Here is a 13,536-nt window from a genome sequence, read left to right on the forward strand (position 1 = left end):
CAGAGACAGGATTGTGTAGCGGCACAGATCTAGCGAAGGCAACAAAATAAAATTCTGTTGCACTGAAAGTTCCCAAGAGCAATGCAGGCTCCATAATTCTTCAGTAGAAGAAGTTTGGAACAACCAGGACTCTTCCTAGAGATAGCTGACCCACCAAACTAAGTAATCAGGGAAGAGAGGTGACTAAGAACCCAATGGTCATTCTGGCTGAGCTCCAAAGATCCTGTGTGCATTATGTCTGGAGGAAACCAGGCACTAATCATCACCTGCCCAATACAGTGAAGCATGGTGGTGGCAGCATCATTCTGTGAGAGTGTTTTTCAGTGGATGAGACAAGAAGACTGGTCAGGGTTGATGGAAAGCTGAATAGAGCAAAGTGCAGAGATGTTCTTTATGAAAACCCGACCCAATGACCTTGACACAGCCAAGACAACATAGATGGTCCCCATCCAACCTGACAGAGCTTGAGAGGACCTGCAGAGAAACATGGCAGAAAATCCCCAAATCCAGGTGTACAAACCTTGTGGCGTCATAGCTAAGAAAACTGAAGACTGTAATAGCTGCCAAAGATGCTTCAACAAAGTACAGAATACAAGATCTGGATACGTATGTCAATGCAAAATGTTAGTTTTTCATTTTTTTTAAATTTACAAAAATTTCTAACATTCTGTTTTTACTTTGTTATTATGGGATATTAAGGGCAGAATGATGGGGGAAACTTTTTTAAAAAATTTGAACAAGGCCACAACATAACAAAATGTAAAAAAAAATTAATGGGTCTGAAGACTTTTCGACCCACTGTATGTGGATCTGCATCAAAATCTTCAGGTGGAGACACGTAAAATTAAAAAAAAAGCTCTAATATGATAAGAGCTTCATCTTCTTCCTACTCTGTGCGGAGTTTTGCCTGGTCCTCTGCTGGTCTCCGTACCTGGGCCTCTAGTGATGATGTTGCAGCAGTTGCATAGGTCATCAGGAAAGACCAGGGGAAAGCAGGCAAGGCTCTCTCCGGAGAAGGTGAGTAGAGGTTTTTTTTCCACGGTGGCAATTCTGCAAAAAGATCTAAACCAAACTGATGTGCATTCGCCACTGCGGAATTTCCTGCAGATTTGCAGTGGATCCACAAATCCACCTTTGTGAACACGCCCTAAAAGTGTATTTACATCTATGGAACTTTTACTAATATTGACTTTACATCTTCCATTTCATGTGCAGCCATTTAGTTCTCGAGAATGAAAGCTCTATAAAATGCTATCGGTGTTGTGTCTGGTGAACAAGGCCCACAGACTGTCAATTATGATATACTGCTGTAACGCAATGTCTTTTGCACTACTACCTATGGAGAGGGCAGTACCAGAAAAACAGGGTGTTGTATTAATATCTTAGTGCTCATCACAACAATCCAGATTGTTTTCATGCTCATGCTTGTCAACCAACCTAATTATAGCTTTTTTAACTTTTAAAATCCCATAAAATGAGCTAAATTACCTCCGGTTTGGGCATGTTTCTCTATGGTGACTGGTTTTACTACACCATGTAATTCACACAAAGCTTTATTAAACCATAGATGATGAAATCCCCTTGATATGAGCCAAGTCCAATAATTGTCAGTCAATTATATTGTGGAGAATACATACTGTGGTTAATAATTGAAGTAATCCAGTATCTATGTAGTTTTATTATAGTGACTTTAACATTTCAACAAGTTAAAAAAGGGAATTTCTTATATACAGTACATTTCTCTAGTTAAATTGATTATTCAGGACTTTGGGGATTTTTTCTGTTGGTGACCTATCCCCAGGGCAGGCCATCAACAGATTATGGGTGAGGTTCAGCCGCTCAGCATCCCCGACGAGCAGCTGATTCCCGATACCGCTCTCAGGGCGGAGCTGTGCCTGCACTAACAAACCTGACCACTACAGTACGGACAGTGTGATCTGGATTTTTGCAGTGGGAGCAATCAAACCAGAACAGGCAGAGCAGTGAGCTTCAGATTCTGTAGGCTTCCACTTATGTTGATTTGCTGGTGTTAGAATTTGGGTTTAGCACCATGTATGGCTTAGATGAGGAGTGATGAGGAAATGGAATACATAGTAGTTTGTGACCTATATAAACAATACCGGACAAGTTTTATATACAGTATGTCTGGCATTCCTTGTCCAGAATTATTGTAAAGCTTGTAAATGCCTTTCATATAAACATTCTTAAAGGGAACCTGTCAGCAGAACTTACTATTGTAAACTGGCTCTGCTTACAGAGTCCCAAAGTACGCCCCTTTTGCCTTCTGTGATGGGTAACATATTAGGCATCATCCATGTAGCTCCAGCAAATCTCCCAAGTGTGAAGTAGTCAACCGGCGCATGCTTAGATGATGTATTATACAGCACCCATCTGTGCATGAGCTGACTGACTACCTCAAGGTACACTCATGGGATTCGCTAGCCTACAAGGATGATGCCTAATGCATCATACACGTCACAGGTGAAAGGGGCGTTCTTTAGGACCTAAGAGGATGCAAGCCGAGCTTGTCTGGACCGCTCTGCATAATTTACATACTCTGCGGGAGTATTTCACACTATGATTAATAAGGTATGCATTTATAAGGACACGCACAAAAAGAACTATGCAAAACTGAGGACTTCCATTACTGCAGCTGTGTTCTTGGCTTACAATAGTAAATTCTGCTGACAGGTTCCATTTAATATACTGTATAGTACCCACCCATTTTTAATGACATGTTGCATGCCAACCAGATGATAAGTTTTAACCCATGATGCTTCTGTGTCCAGGTCACATTTTGCATCCCCATCCCTACTTTTTATTTTTCCTGGGATCATAGTTACTTGGGACTTGGTTTTATTTGCGGGACAAGTTGTATTTTTCAATGGTACTAACAATTCTTTGATCGCTTATACAGTATAATGCAATACTATGGTATTGCATTATACAGTATTTCAACAGACATCTTATTAAGATGTGCCACAGGCACATCTTAATAGACAAATAATCATGGCAGCCCTGGGGACCTTCAGAAGGCCCCAGGCTGCCTTGACACCTGGCTTTCACCCCACAATTTCATTGCAGGGGGGTTGTTCAGAACATCTCAAGCCCAATTGATAGGGACATCTAAATGCTGCTATAAGAATTGACAGCGACATTTATAGTGTTAACAGCCATAATCAGACGTATCTCCAATTGCAGTTGTTGCGGGTGGGTGTTGGCTGTCAATTATAGCCGACATCTGCCATGTTTGGAGCAAGCTTGCTTGCCGAGCCAACTCCATGCACAGCATTTATCATGGATGTCAATATACGTCGCAACTGCATGGGGCATAGGCAGTTATGACATATATAGCTACATATGTGTCGGGAAGGGATTAACAATGCACAGAAGATGTACATGCAGAAATTATCAATGTAACAAAGTTGCTGTGGCATCATGACAAAGGTTTCGTGGGCAGATTCCGTATTCCCCTATTTTCCACATGGCTATGGTTTACCCATATCATCTACAGCTACATAAGATTGTATCTGAGTTTGAGCAGTGGGCTTTTGGGTGCCCATTAGCATTGCCTCCCACCTGCTGTTATTGAACATACTTAATTGCTGAGCTGCACCTGTACTTGCCATTGTTTCCAATTACTAGTATAGGTGCAGTCCAATAATTAGTGGTAAAACGCGTGCACTACTCGCAGCTAGGACGTTCCATCTTTGGGCACCCTTTTCGGTATATTCAGACAATGTCGATCATTAAAACGCCTTATAATCTAGTTTTCCATGCGGTTACATTTTTAGCATGACTGCTTCAAAAGCTGCATCAATTCACAGTAAAAGCACATGCTTTTTATGCAGTTTTAACTGCACTGTCTGCATACACCATGAAGGTTTTCTTTGGTGTTATGTTATTTTTATATGCCCTATAGCGTTTACTGAGATGTGTGATACTTACAAAATGTAGGTTTCATATTCCTATCTTCCTATTTCACTGTATATAAAAGTTGTCATCATCTGTATACGGTGTACTAAGTGGCAATCCAGTTGACACGTCTGGTAGTTGTAATTATCTATTTTCATTGAAAAACTCAATAATTGGAACTAAAAATAATAATATGAGTGTTAGCAAAATGTCTGTCTAAATAAGAAGGTTTAGACCACTTGCACTGGGCAACTTGTGTCCATATATAAATAAAAGAGGTAGTTGATTTGCATGAGTTTCATTTGGTAAGTAAGTAACAGAATCCTCTGGTGCCCAGGCATAATTAGAGGAGCTGCTGGCAGGCAGCCCTACTGCATTAATCTGCAAAGATCCCAAAGCAGTATTTATGCCCACCAGGGAAAAAACTCAAAATACATCTAGATAAACATATCTTAACTATTAGGCCTCCTGCAGACGGGCAGAAATTCCGCGGCGGGATTTCTCGCAGAATTTCCGCCCGTGCCCACTGCCATAGGATTGCATTACATAATGCAATCCTAGGCACACAGCCGTGATTTGTCCGTGTGAAAACACGCGCGGAAAACAAATCGCGGCATGTTCTATTTCTGTGTGGGTCTTTAGTAATGAAGAAGCCTTAAAGGGATTATTCCATTGGAGTCTTTCTTGGCAGCTCAACAGAATATGCAATAAAGTCTGATAAATATGGGGCCCACCACTGGGACCTGCATGTATGTCTAGTTCTGGACCCCACCCAGCTCCCAGCTTGGTTGCATGTAGTGGTCGGGGTTGCTTGGGAGTTAAGGAAACATCTGAGCAGATTTCGTCATAGCTGTTTCAGTATCTCAAGTGCTGCATAAATAGTGTAGCTTGCTTCACTATACTGTTTCATAACTCCCATAGAAGTCAATGAAAGTTTCAGAAACAGCGTAGCACAGTGAGCAATGCAGTTTGTGCAGCTCACTGTTTCCATAACTCTCATTGACTTCGGTGGAAGCTAGGAAAACAGTGCAGCACAGCGGGCTACATTACTTCAGCAGCTCTCAAATTTCGGAAACAGTGTAGCTTGCTGTGATACACTCTTATAACGCCCATGTACTTCTATGGTAGTTGTGAAAACAATGTAGCAAAGCTTATTCAGCTGTTTCCATAAGTCCAGACAACTGTATTTAGCCAGGCCAGATGAAATGGGGGCCAGAACTAGAGATAGATGGGACCACCTCTGGGACTTTCATGGCGTTTCCTGTGGATATGCGAACATTTCTTTAATAAGAAAAAAATTGACAAATAACAAGAAAATGTGCCCTAGATTACAGAAAACTGGACATCTGACATGAATGAAAATATGAGAGTGCTTACTGAATCATGTATGCTGATAACTATGAATACATTTTAACACATTGTGTGACACCCTCTGGAAAAATGTTTAATTGGGAGAAAAATGTATTGTACAGCAAAATTGCAATTCCTAGCAAGTTTTCAAAGTATATTTACCAAAGAAAGAAGTCATTGGTGTTCTTGTCTACTCCTGTGCCTACAACTCAACATCATTAATGGAGTATTACAGGAAAAAAAACATTGATGGCTTATCTTGCTTATGCAACAAACTAGAGTTGCAGAGGTATTCCCGAGTGGATGTTCTAACTCTGGCCTAGTTATAGTGGTGGCTACTCTGCGTAGAACGGTGGCTCGTGCAGTAGGCATATTACACAAGGGTGATTGGTGATAGCAAATGGTACAAGTTCAATGTGACGCCAGTGCCTTTGCATGTAAAGTAGTGATGAAAGAAAGGAACTAGTCCAAAAAGCTTTAGTAATACCGAAGGCACACAGTTTACCGGCTCTTGCAAAATGACAGAACAGAGTTCACTTGGCAGTTTTAGCAGGCAGTAGACACTTCAACAGTTTTCATAGAAATGGAAGAACCTGCGGTGATTCCTCAACTACTTCTCCCTTTAAAGGCTGAAACCGCTAGACTAAGTTAGACTAAGTTAAAGGGGTGGTCTCGCGAAACCAAGTGGGGTTATACACTTCCGTATGGCCATATTAATGCACTTTGTAATATACATCGTGCATTAATTATGAGCCATACAGAAGTTATTCCACTTACCTGCTCCGTTGCTAGCGTCCTCGTCTCCATGGTTCCGTCTAAATTCGCTGGCAGCTTGCTTTTTTAGATGCGCTTGCGCAGTCCGGTCTTCTCCTTTCAGCACGAGCCGCTTCAGTGTGCTCCCCGCTACAGCTCTTCTGCGCATGCGCAGATGAGCTGTCACTGCTCGGGAGCGCGCTGGAGCGGCCATTCTGTACCTTCCTCTGTTAGAGGAAGGTGCAGAGCCGCCCAGCTGTCCGGAGAAGCCGCCCAGCTGTCCTGCCGTCCAGGTAAGTGATGGGCCAGGGGGGCTGCCGCTGCGCTGGGGGGGCTGTCGTCGCTGTCGCTGCGCCGGGGGGGGGGGGGGCTGCCGCTGCGATGGGGGGGGGCTGTCGCTAGGCCGGGGGGGGGGCTGCCGCTGCGATGGGGGGGCTGTCGCTAGGCCGGGGGGGGCTGCCGCTGCGATGGGGGGGCTGTCGCTAGGCCGGGGGGGGCTGCTGCTGCGATAGGGGGGCTGTCGCTAGGCCGGGGGGGGCTGCCGCTGTGATGGGGGGCTGTCGCTAGGCCGGGGGAACTAGCGCTGGGCTCCGGAACCTAGCGCTGGGCTCCGAAACCTAGCGCTGGGCTCCGGAACCTAGCGCTGGGCTCCGGAACCTAGCGCTGGGCTCCGGGGCCTTCACCTGGGCTGAGGGTCTAGCGCTGGGGAGCCGGGGGCTAGCGCCGGTTACCTGCTGCCTGGCGGTGGGCGTCTGGTCGGCGGCTGCGGGGCGTCTGGTCGGCGGCTGCGGGGCGTCTGGTCGGCGGCTGCGGGGCGTCTGGTCGGCGGCTGCGGGGCGTCCGGTTGCCATGGAGACACAGCTGGCGGCGTCTCGGGAGCGCGCACGTCGGGCTGCAGCGAGCGACGGGGAAAGAGCCGGCGGCCATCTTGAGGAAACTTTTATAAGTTGCTGAAACGCTGGAACGGTAAGTACAAACCAGCTAGGAAAGTAATTTACAGGGGTAATTAGTAATGTATGTTTAATTAGGGGGACTGGGCAAAAAAAAAAAAATAACTGCTTCCTCGAGACATCTCCTTTAAGTCCTGACTGTCGGTGGAGGTTATTCGTAGAGAAATGGAGGGAGATAGGGCTGGCTTGCCAGTACACACACTGACAATTAGCTGCACAGGGACAGGTTAGACTCACAATTGTGATGGCTACTTTCCGTTCAGCTTCCGTGGGGTCTGCCCTGGGTCAGTTTCCTCCTGGCAGGGTTGAAATAGACTCCACTCTCACTCTAGGCACAGCCAGTACCCAGTTCTCGCTGACTCCCGACTCGATTTTCTCTCGCCACTGCCCCGCTTTTCCATGCAGCCCAATCTCATCCGCTCCCTCCAACTACTCGTTCTTCTTCTCCACTTCCCCTGACTCAGTTACTCTACCGCATCCCGTGCTTTGCTCAACTCCTTCCACTCTACCAATCAGGTAATTCCATCCCAGCAGCCAATCAGGGATAAACGATTGCTAGTTACTTTTCAATGCTAATCTAAGCCATGGCTTCTATGTCCTGGTGGCTGTACCTAGTATTACAGCCTAGTCCTATTTATTGTACTTGAATAAATAACGAATGGGCCGTGGACACATTTTTCAGCTTGATCTCCCGACAAAAGGTTTTTCCATGTTCTTTTTTTCATTAAAAATGCTGGAAAAATAATAAACGGACTATACAATAACCATCTCAGCTCTCCGCATCTCCAGCACCACCTCTCCGTTCATTATTGTTGGTCTATGAACGGAACGTCACAGGCTGCTGTGACCAATTACAGATCTCAGCACTCTGATTGGTTTGAAAAATGATTTAACAAGTAGCGAGGAATGTTTGATGCATTTTGTTAGTACATTTTGCTTCTTGCAGCACTCATTACATGCATTGTTTGCCCATTATGAGCTGCTGTGTAGCTACCTTCATTTGCAGAGGGGTTCCAACTCAGAAATCAATCCTTCCAACCTGTTGCATTTGTTCTGCGCCTCCTATTTATGTGATTTGCTCTCTAGATGAGGGTAATGATAATGAACAGGTTTTAGTGTAATGTGGCAGAAGCACATTGTTGATTCCTCGCTGACTGCTAGGACCTTGCAGTCTACTATGTAAACACTTGAGGGATCCACAGGTGTCTGCTGAGTCCTCCTTTGTGCCTACTCTGGGACTGTCTGGGAGAACTCCTCCTGCCTCCCCTCCCTTGTAGTGTGCAGACTGTACACACAGGAGGTGGAGGAGGAGGAGGGATCCACAGAGGTTCTTTTCCTGTTTCATTTGAAACACAAGCTCTGCCTTACCGGCTGGTCTGCAAGTCCCCCACTGCTGCTTCTGCCTTTTCTTAGCAGATCGTGAAAGTTTAAGCTCTTCTGAAGATGCACTGACTTCACTGTTCTATCTCCCTGCTTGCACCATGCAGCTGCCAGGATAGACTTTGCTGCATCCCTGGGACTAGAGGGGACCCAGGACTCTGCTGCATCCCTTGGACTAGAGGAGACCCAGGATTTTGCTGCATCCCTGGGACTAGAGAGGACCCGGGACTCTGCTACATCCCTTGGACTAGAGGAGACCCATGACTCTGCTGCATCTCTAGGACTACAGGGGACTCAGGACTCTGCTGTATCACTAGGACTAGAGGGAACCCAGGACTCTGCTGCATCCCTGGAACTAGTGGTGACCCGGGAAACTTCTGCATCCCTAGGACTAGTGGGGACCCAGGAAACTTCTGCATCCCTGAGACTAGTGGGGCTCCCAGGACTCTTCTGCATCCCTGGGACTAGAGGGGACCCATGACTCTGCTGCATCCCTGGGACTAGAGAGGACCTAGGATTTTGCTGCATCCCTGAGACTAGAGGGGGCCCAGGACTGTGCTGCATCCCTGGAACCAGAGGAGACCCAAAACTCTGCTGCATCCCTTGGACTAGAGGGACCTAGGATTTTGCTGCATCCCTGGGACTAGAGGGGACCCAGGACTCTATTGATTTATCTTCTCCATCCTTGGATCTAATAACAAGAGGGAAACTAGAATTGTGGAGGCTGCAACCCTGGGACTAGAGAGGATCCTATAACTTTGCCTACTTCATCCCTGGGACTAGTGGGGCCCCCAGAACTTTGCTGCATCCCTGGAATTGGAAAGGAACCTTGAGGTTGCTGCATGGATATAGATCTAAGTTTGTTGCCTGGGTCTTTCATAAAAACGAGCATCTATTCTGCACAGCATCTGTCTTCCTTTGTGTGGCCCAGGATCTGGAAGTGAGGGTTGGATGTATGCCCCTCTAATGATCAGCAGCTCTTGTTATTTAGCAGGGTACTTCAACAATATGTGCCAGGAATACAAATGAAGTGTCATCTCCTGAAAGTCACAATAAGGCACTTGTGACCCACTGTGCCAATTTGTTGTGTTGTGGATGTTCCACCTTTCAACAATAGCCCTATAACCTTGTTTACACTGCAGCCAAGCCTCATAGGCATCTCGTGTCAGATCTTAGGTACCAAACTTTTCTTTAGCTCTTAGGATCTGAGGTGGGAGGATCAGATTACTTGTTTTCACCCTGGATTCCTGAAAACAATTTTTAAAGTTACAGGTATTGTACAGCTGGTGTGATGCCCTTTCATCTGAGGACAGTGCAGCCCACTAAGCTGTGTAGGCTGGGTACAAGTAATGGGCAAATACCCAAAGATGGCACAGTGGTTGTGTTCACCTCTCTACAAGAAGTCAATGCTCACTCTATGCTACGAATCCTCCACCAGCTGTCTGACCTCTCTCGCCATGCTGAGGACATCTTCACCAACATCCAGGGGCAAGCTATTACCCTTGGTGAGCGTAGTGCCCGCCTGCAGCGCCGCCTGGCATCCCTTCACCAGACTGTCTTCCAACTGGACCACAGGAAGGTGCCAGTCCGTAAGTAAACTTATCTTCTGCCCTTTTCAGCTCTTCTACTTAGGTTACTTAGGTGCAAAGCTTGAGGAAGCTTCTGAGTATGGGATGAATCAGTCAGCTTTGTGACTATATTGCATTGTTGCACAGTATTATGGCTCAGTTATTGTTAGTAGCGTTAATGTAATTAGCATTGTTATTAAATTTGCAAATACAGATCTCATATTTGAATTATTCGTGTCCCGCCCATCCCTGTCAATTCTGTCAGTCATGTAATTATTTGTGTATGGCCTCATTCATCTCTGATTACACACCCAAGTACAAGCACACCCAGTTATAGACTGTTTTAATTGTTGCTTATCCTCCCTCCCATATAGGCTTTACATCCATGCAACCTGTCAATTAAAAGTGTTCACCTAGATTGCAAGTGACTTACACATAGGTTTTACATCTACTATATAGTAAAGCCACTAATGTCCATTCACTTGCACATGAAGTTATAGACCTGTGGTCAAACCTGTCAATTCAAGACAGCCAAGCAGTGTTCTACAGTAGGGCTGCTGTAGTTGGGTTCAATACCAAGCCCTTGTATCTACAGGCTACCCTGCCACATAAGTGTACTTAGAAGGCTATGTCTAGCCAAATATACAATATTAGTGTATATAGTGTAATGTAAGCTATAGCTATAGCTTTAATACCATAGCATCTGGGAGCAAAAGGTTGTCCTGAATTTTGCAACATTTTACCAATTGTATCTATCTGGTTTTTTGAGATGTGTTTTTTTAACCCTTTTTTCCCCTATATAAACAAGTCTATGAAGAAATGGCCTGATAAAAAAACATCCGCAGAATGTTATGTTTTGGAACAAAGTACAGCTAAAACAGTAAAAACGTACAAACAACGTACAAGCAAAAGATACACCTAAAAACAGCAGGAAGAACGGCACAGGGGCGCCTTCACACATGGTGAAATTGCTGCAGCATTTCCACAGCAGCAGCAATGCGCCGCATATCTATTCATGGTGCGGATTTCTGATTCGTATTTCAACCTTTGTAATACAAAGGTGAAATCCCATAGTACTTCCACAATTTAAAAAAAGGCGGATTTGACCACTACGGATTTACAACACAATTGCCACAGACCGCTTCCAAATACGCTCATCTGAAAGTAGCCTCATGCTATGTGTGAGGACAATGTATAGCTTTACATTTTGATGCCATTGTAGTACATAGTAGTGATGCCATTGTAGTACATGCTATTTCCCTTTAGCAGCGAGGATTTGCTGTGAATTTACCTATCAAGTTGTTATTACCACTGTGTCTATGGGGTGTAGTGCGTATTCTTTACTGCATTAACTAGGTGAACTAAAGGTGAAGCTACATTATGCTGCTGTGTTGTAACATTTGCATCCTGTGACTGGGTGAGGCTCGCTGGAAATCTGAAACTTATTATTCTTTCAGAAATACGCAAATTAACTTGTTTAAGATGAAAAATAAATCAAACTTGCCAGCATAGTAGTGGAAAGCCAACTACATGCCAGAAATAGCAGGATCTTGTTTCGGTAGGTTGTTTCCCTGAAATTATGTTCCGAGATACATTTTTGACATAACTGAGTAATCTCAAACTTTACAGTGGATCATATACTTGACTAAGAGGTCTATGCATCACTATTGTGCAACTGAAAAATGACAGAAAGTATGGCACCACAAAAAGGCTACATTCATCAAATATTGCACCATTTCCCCCAAATTTTATACAAAGTTTTAACACCATAAAATAGCATACACAACATACACATTTACTACAGGTTAAAAGCATTTAACGTCTTGCAGTACTGATGTACTACCCTCAGAATAGGTAATCAGTAGTTAATCAGTGGGGGACCGCCACTTGGGATCCCCAACGATCAGCTGATGCTCTGGGCCACTGTCAGTGCAGCAAGGCTGGACATTCGCATTGGGGTTGGAGCCAGAAGTGTAATAGAAGGCTTTGCTCCTATTGAGATCGCCTGTAGTAAGAGTGTGCGTATGCTGTTGTTGTGGTATTAAAAATTAGCGTAACTGTTGCTGAATACATCCTAAATATGCCACAGGTGACAGTATTTGGGGGGAAATGTAATAGAAAGTTTCTCTTTCATTGAAATCAATGGAAGCTATACCTTCTATAGACCTTCCAGCTTTGACCCCCAATGCGGATGTCCAACCCCTCTACATTGACAGCAGGCCAGAACATCAGCTGATTGGCAAGGTTCCCAAGCGGCGGATCCATTGATGAACTTCTGATGACAGGTGATCAGTACTGCAAGGACTTAATTGCCCAGAAACCCCCATAAACCAGTCTAATTTGCAGCCAGTTTCTAAGGCTTTGTTCACATCAGCTTCATTCCGTGAAAATCCTATGTGAAATAGCGCAGCATGTTGTACTATTTCTTATGGGAAAATTCCAGACAGCCAGAAGGAAATAGAATGGTCTCCATTGAAGCCAGTGGGGTCAGTTCTGTTCCTTCCTAATATTGAACCATTCGGCCAGTGGATTCTGTTTTCCTACTCCCATGATGCAACAGGGAAATGTAAACTACAATACTAGTGTGAAGGAAGCCTAAACTGCTAATTAATATTTAAAAAACTTTTATTTGAAAGTCTTAGCCCACTTTCATCCAAGTGAATAAAAAGTGCGATGTGCCACACGCCATAATCGTGCAGTGTAAATGTAAAATAAATTGCTCATTTTTCGTTCACAGGTTCTTATCACTGACTTTCAGTCAGCATAAAAACCATTGCTGGATCGCGGGCTTGTCGTTGTAAGTGGCCCCACTCAATGTGTTTCATATACAAGGTGAAGCCCTGAGCGAGAAGCCCATGATCCAGTTGTGATGCCTTTTAGTCTAAATGCTCTGCACAAGCGCTAATGACCTTAGCGGTGGCGTCAGCGCTTGTGCAGTCATTTACCTGACTATTGGCCCCTGTAAAAGTGCCATTACAGGGTAGCCATCTATAGGTGACAATAGGAAGGCAGTTTTCTTCTTCCTAGAGGAGAGCTAATTTGCATACAATTATTATCCAGAGCTAATTTGCATACTATTGCAACTGTTTATTAAGACTGTTCTAGGATAATATACACCATATTCCCTTACAAATACATGTGATTAAGAATTTTGGGCAAGCTAGTAAAGAGCACCAGAAAAAAACATTCATGAATCAGTTCTATTACGTACTTCGCTGGTGATGTCATAATTTGAGAACTGGAAGTTTTCATATGATTTATAGGAATTCCTACTGGCATATACATGTGTATTTCTATGGAAACTGTCCTGAACCTGGCCTGGGCATCCCATCTACTAAATGGTTATACTTAATCATAAGGGGCAATCCGTTCGGTCTGTTTAACCAGTAAAAAGTTTAATCCGACTGGTGATTGTTCTGCATTTAAAAGTCAACATGAAACAAGGTGTGGTTACGTGTGGAAATCAGCTGATGCCGCAATTCAGCAAGGTTCTCCAAGTGTCAGATGGGAGCTAGTGGCAGAAAGCTTAACCAGCATACCTTGTCCACAGGACCCCTCTTGTGGAGAGTCTAGAATTTCTAGGAATGTATTTTCACAGGTGCAGGAAATTATCCCAGCTC

At 44.5% G+C, this 13,536-nt stretch overlaps 1 protein-coding gene across 2 annotated transcripts in view; it reads left to right on the plus strand.

Moving 5' to 3' along the window:
* Positions 1-8,290: 8,290 nt before the first annotated feature.
* The window catches only part of NHSL1 (NHS like 1), a 186,281-nt gene continuing 181,035 nt past the window's right edge, over positions 8,291-13,536 (plus strand). For both annotated transcript variants that reach the window (XM_066605505.1, XM_066605507.1), the window contains exon 1: positions 8,291-9,937. In XM_066605505.1, the coding sequence (XP_066461602.1) occupies positions 9,640-9,937 (298 nt within the window). In that variant the 5' untranslated portion in view covers positions 8,291-9,639. The remainder of the gene's footprint in view (positions 9,938-13,536) is intronic.

Source organism: Eleutherodactylus coqui, chromosome 1, assembly GCF_035609145.1.
Source record: "Eleutherodactylus coqui strain aEleCoq1 chromosome 1, aEleCoq1.hap1, whole genome shotgun sequence".
In the NCBI taxonomy this organism is placed as follows: Eukaryota; Metazoa; Chordata; class Amphibia; order Anura; family Eleutherodactylidae; genus Eleutherodactylus; species Eleutherodactylus coqui.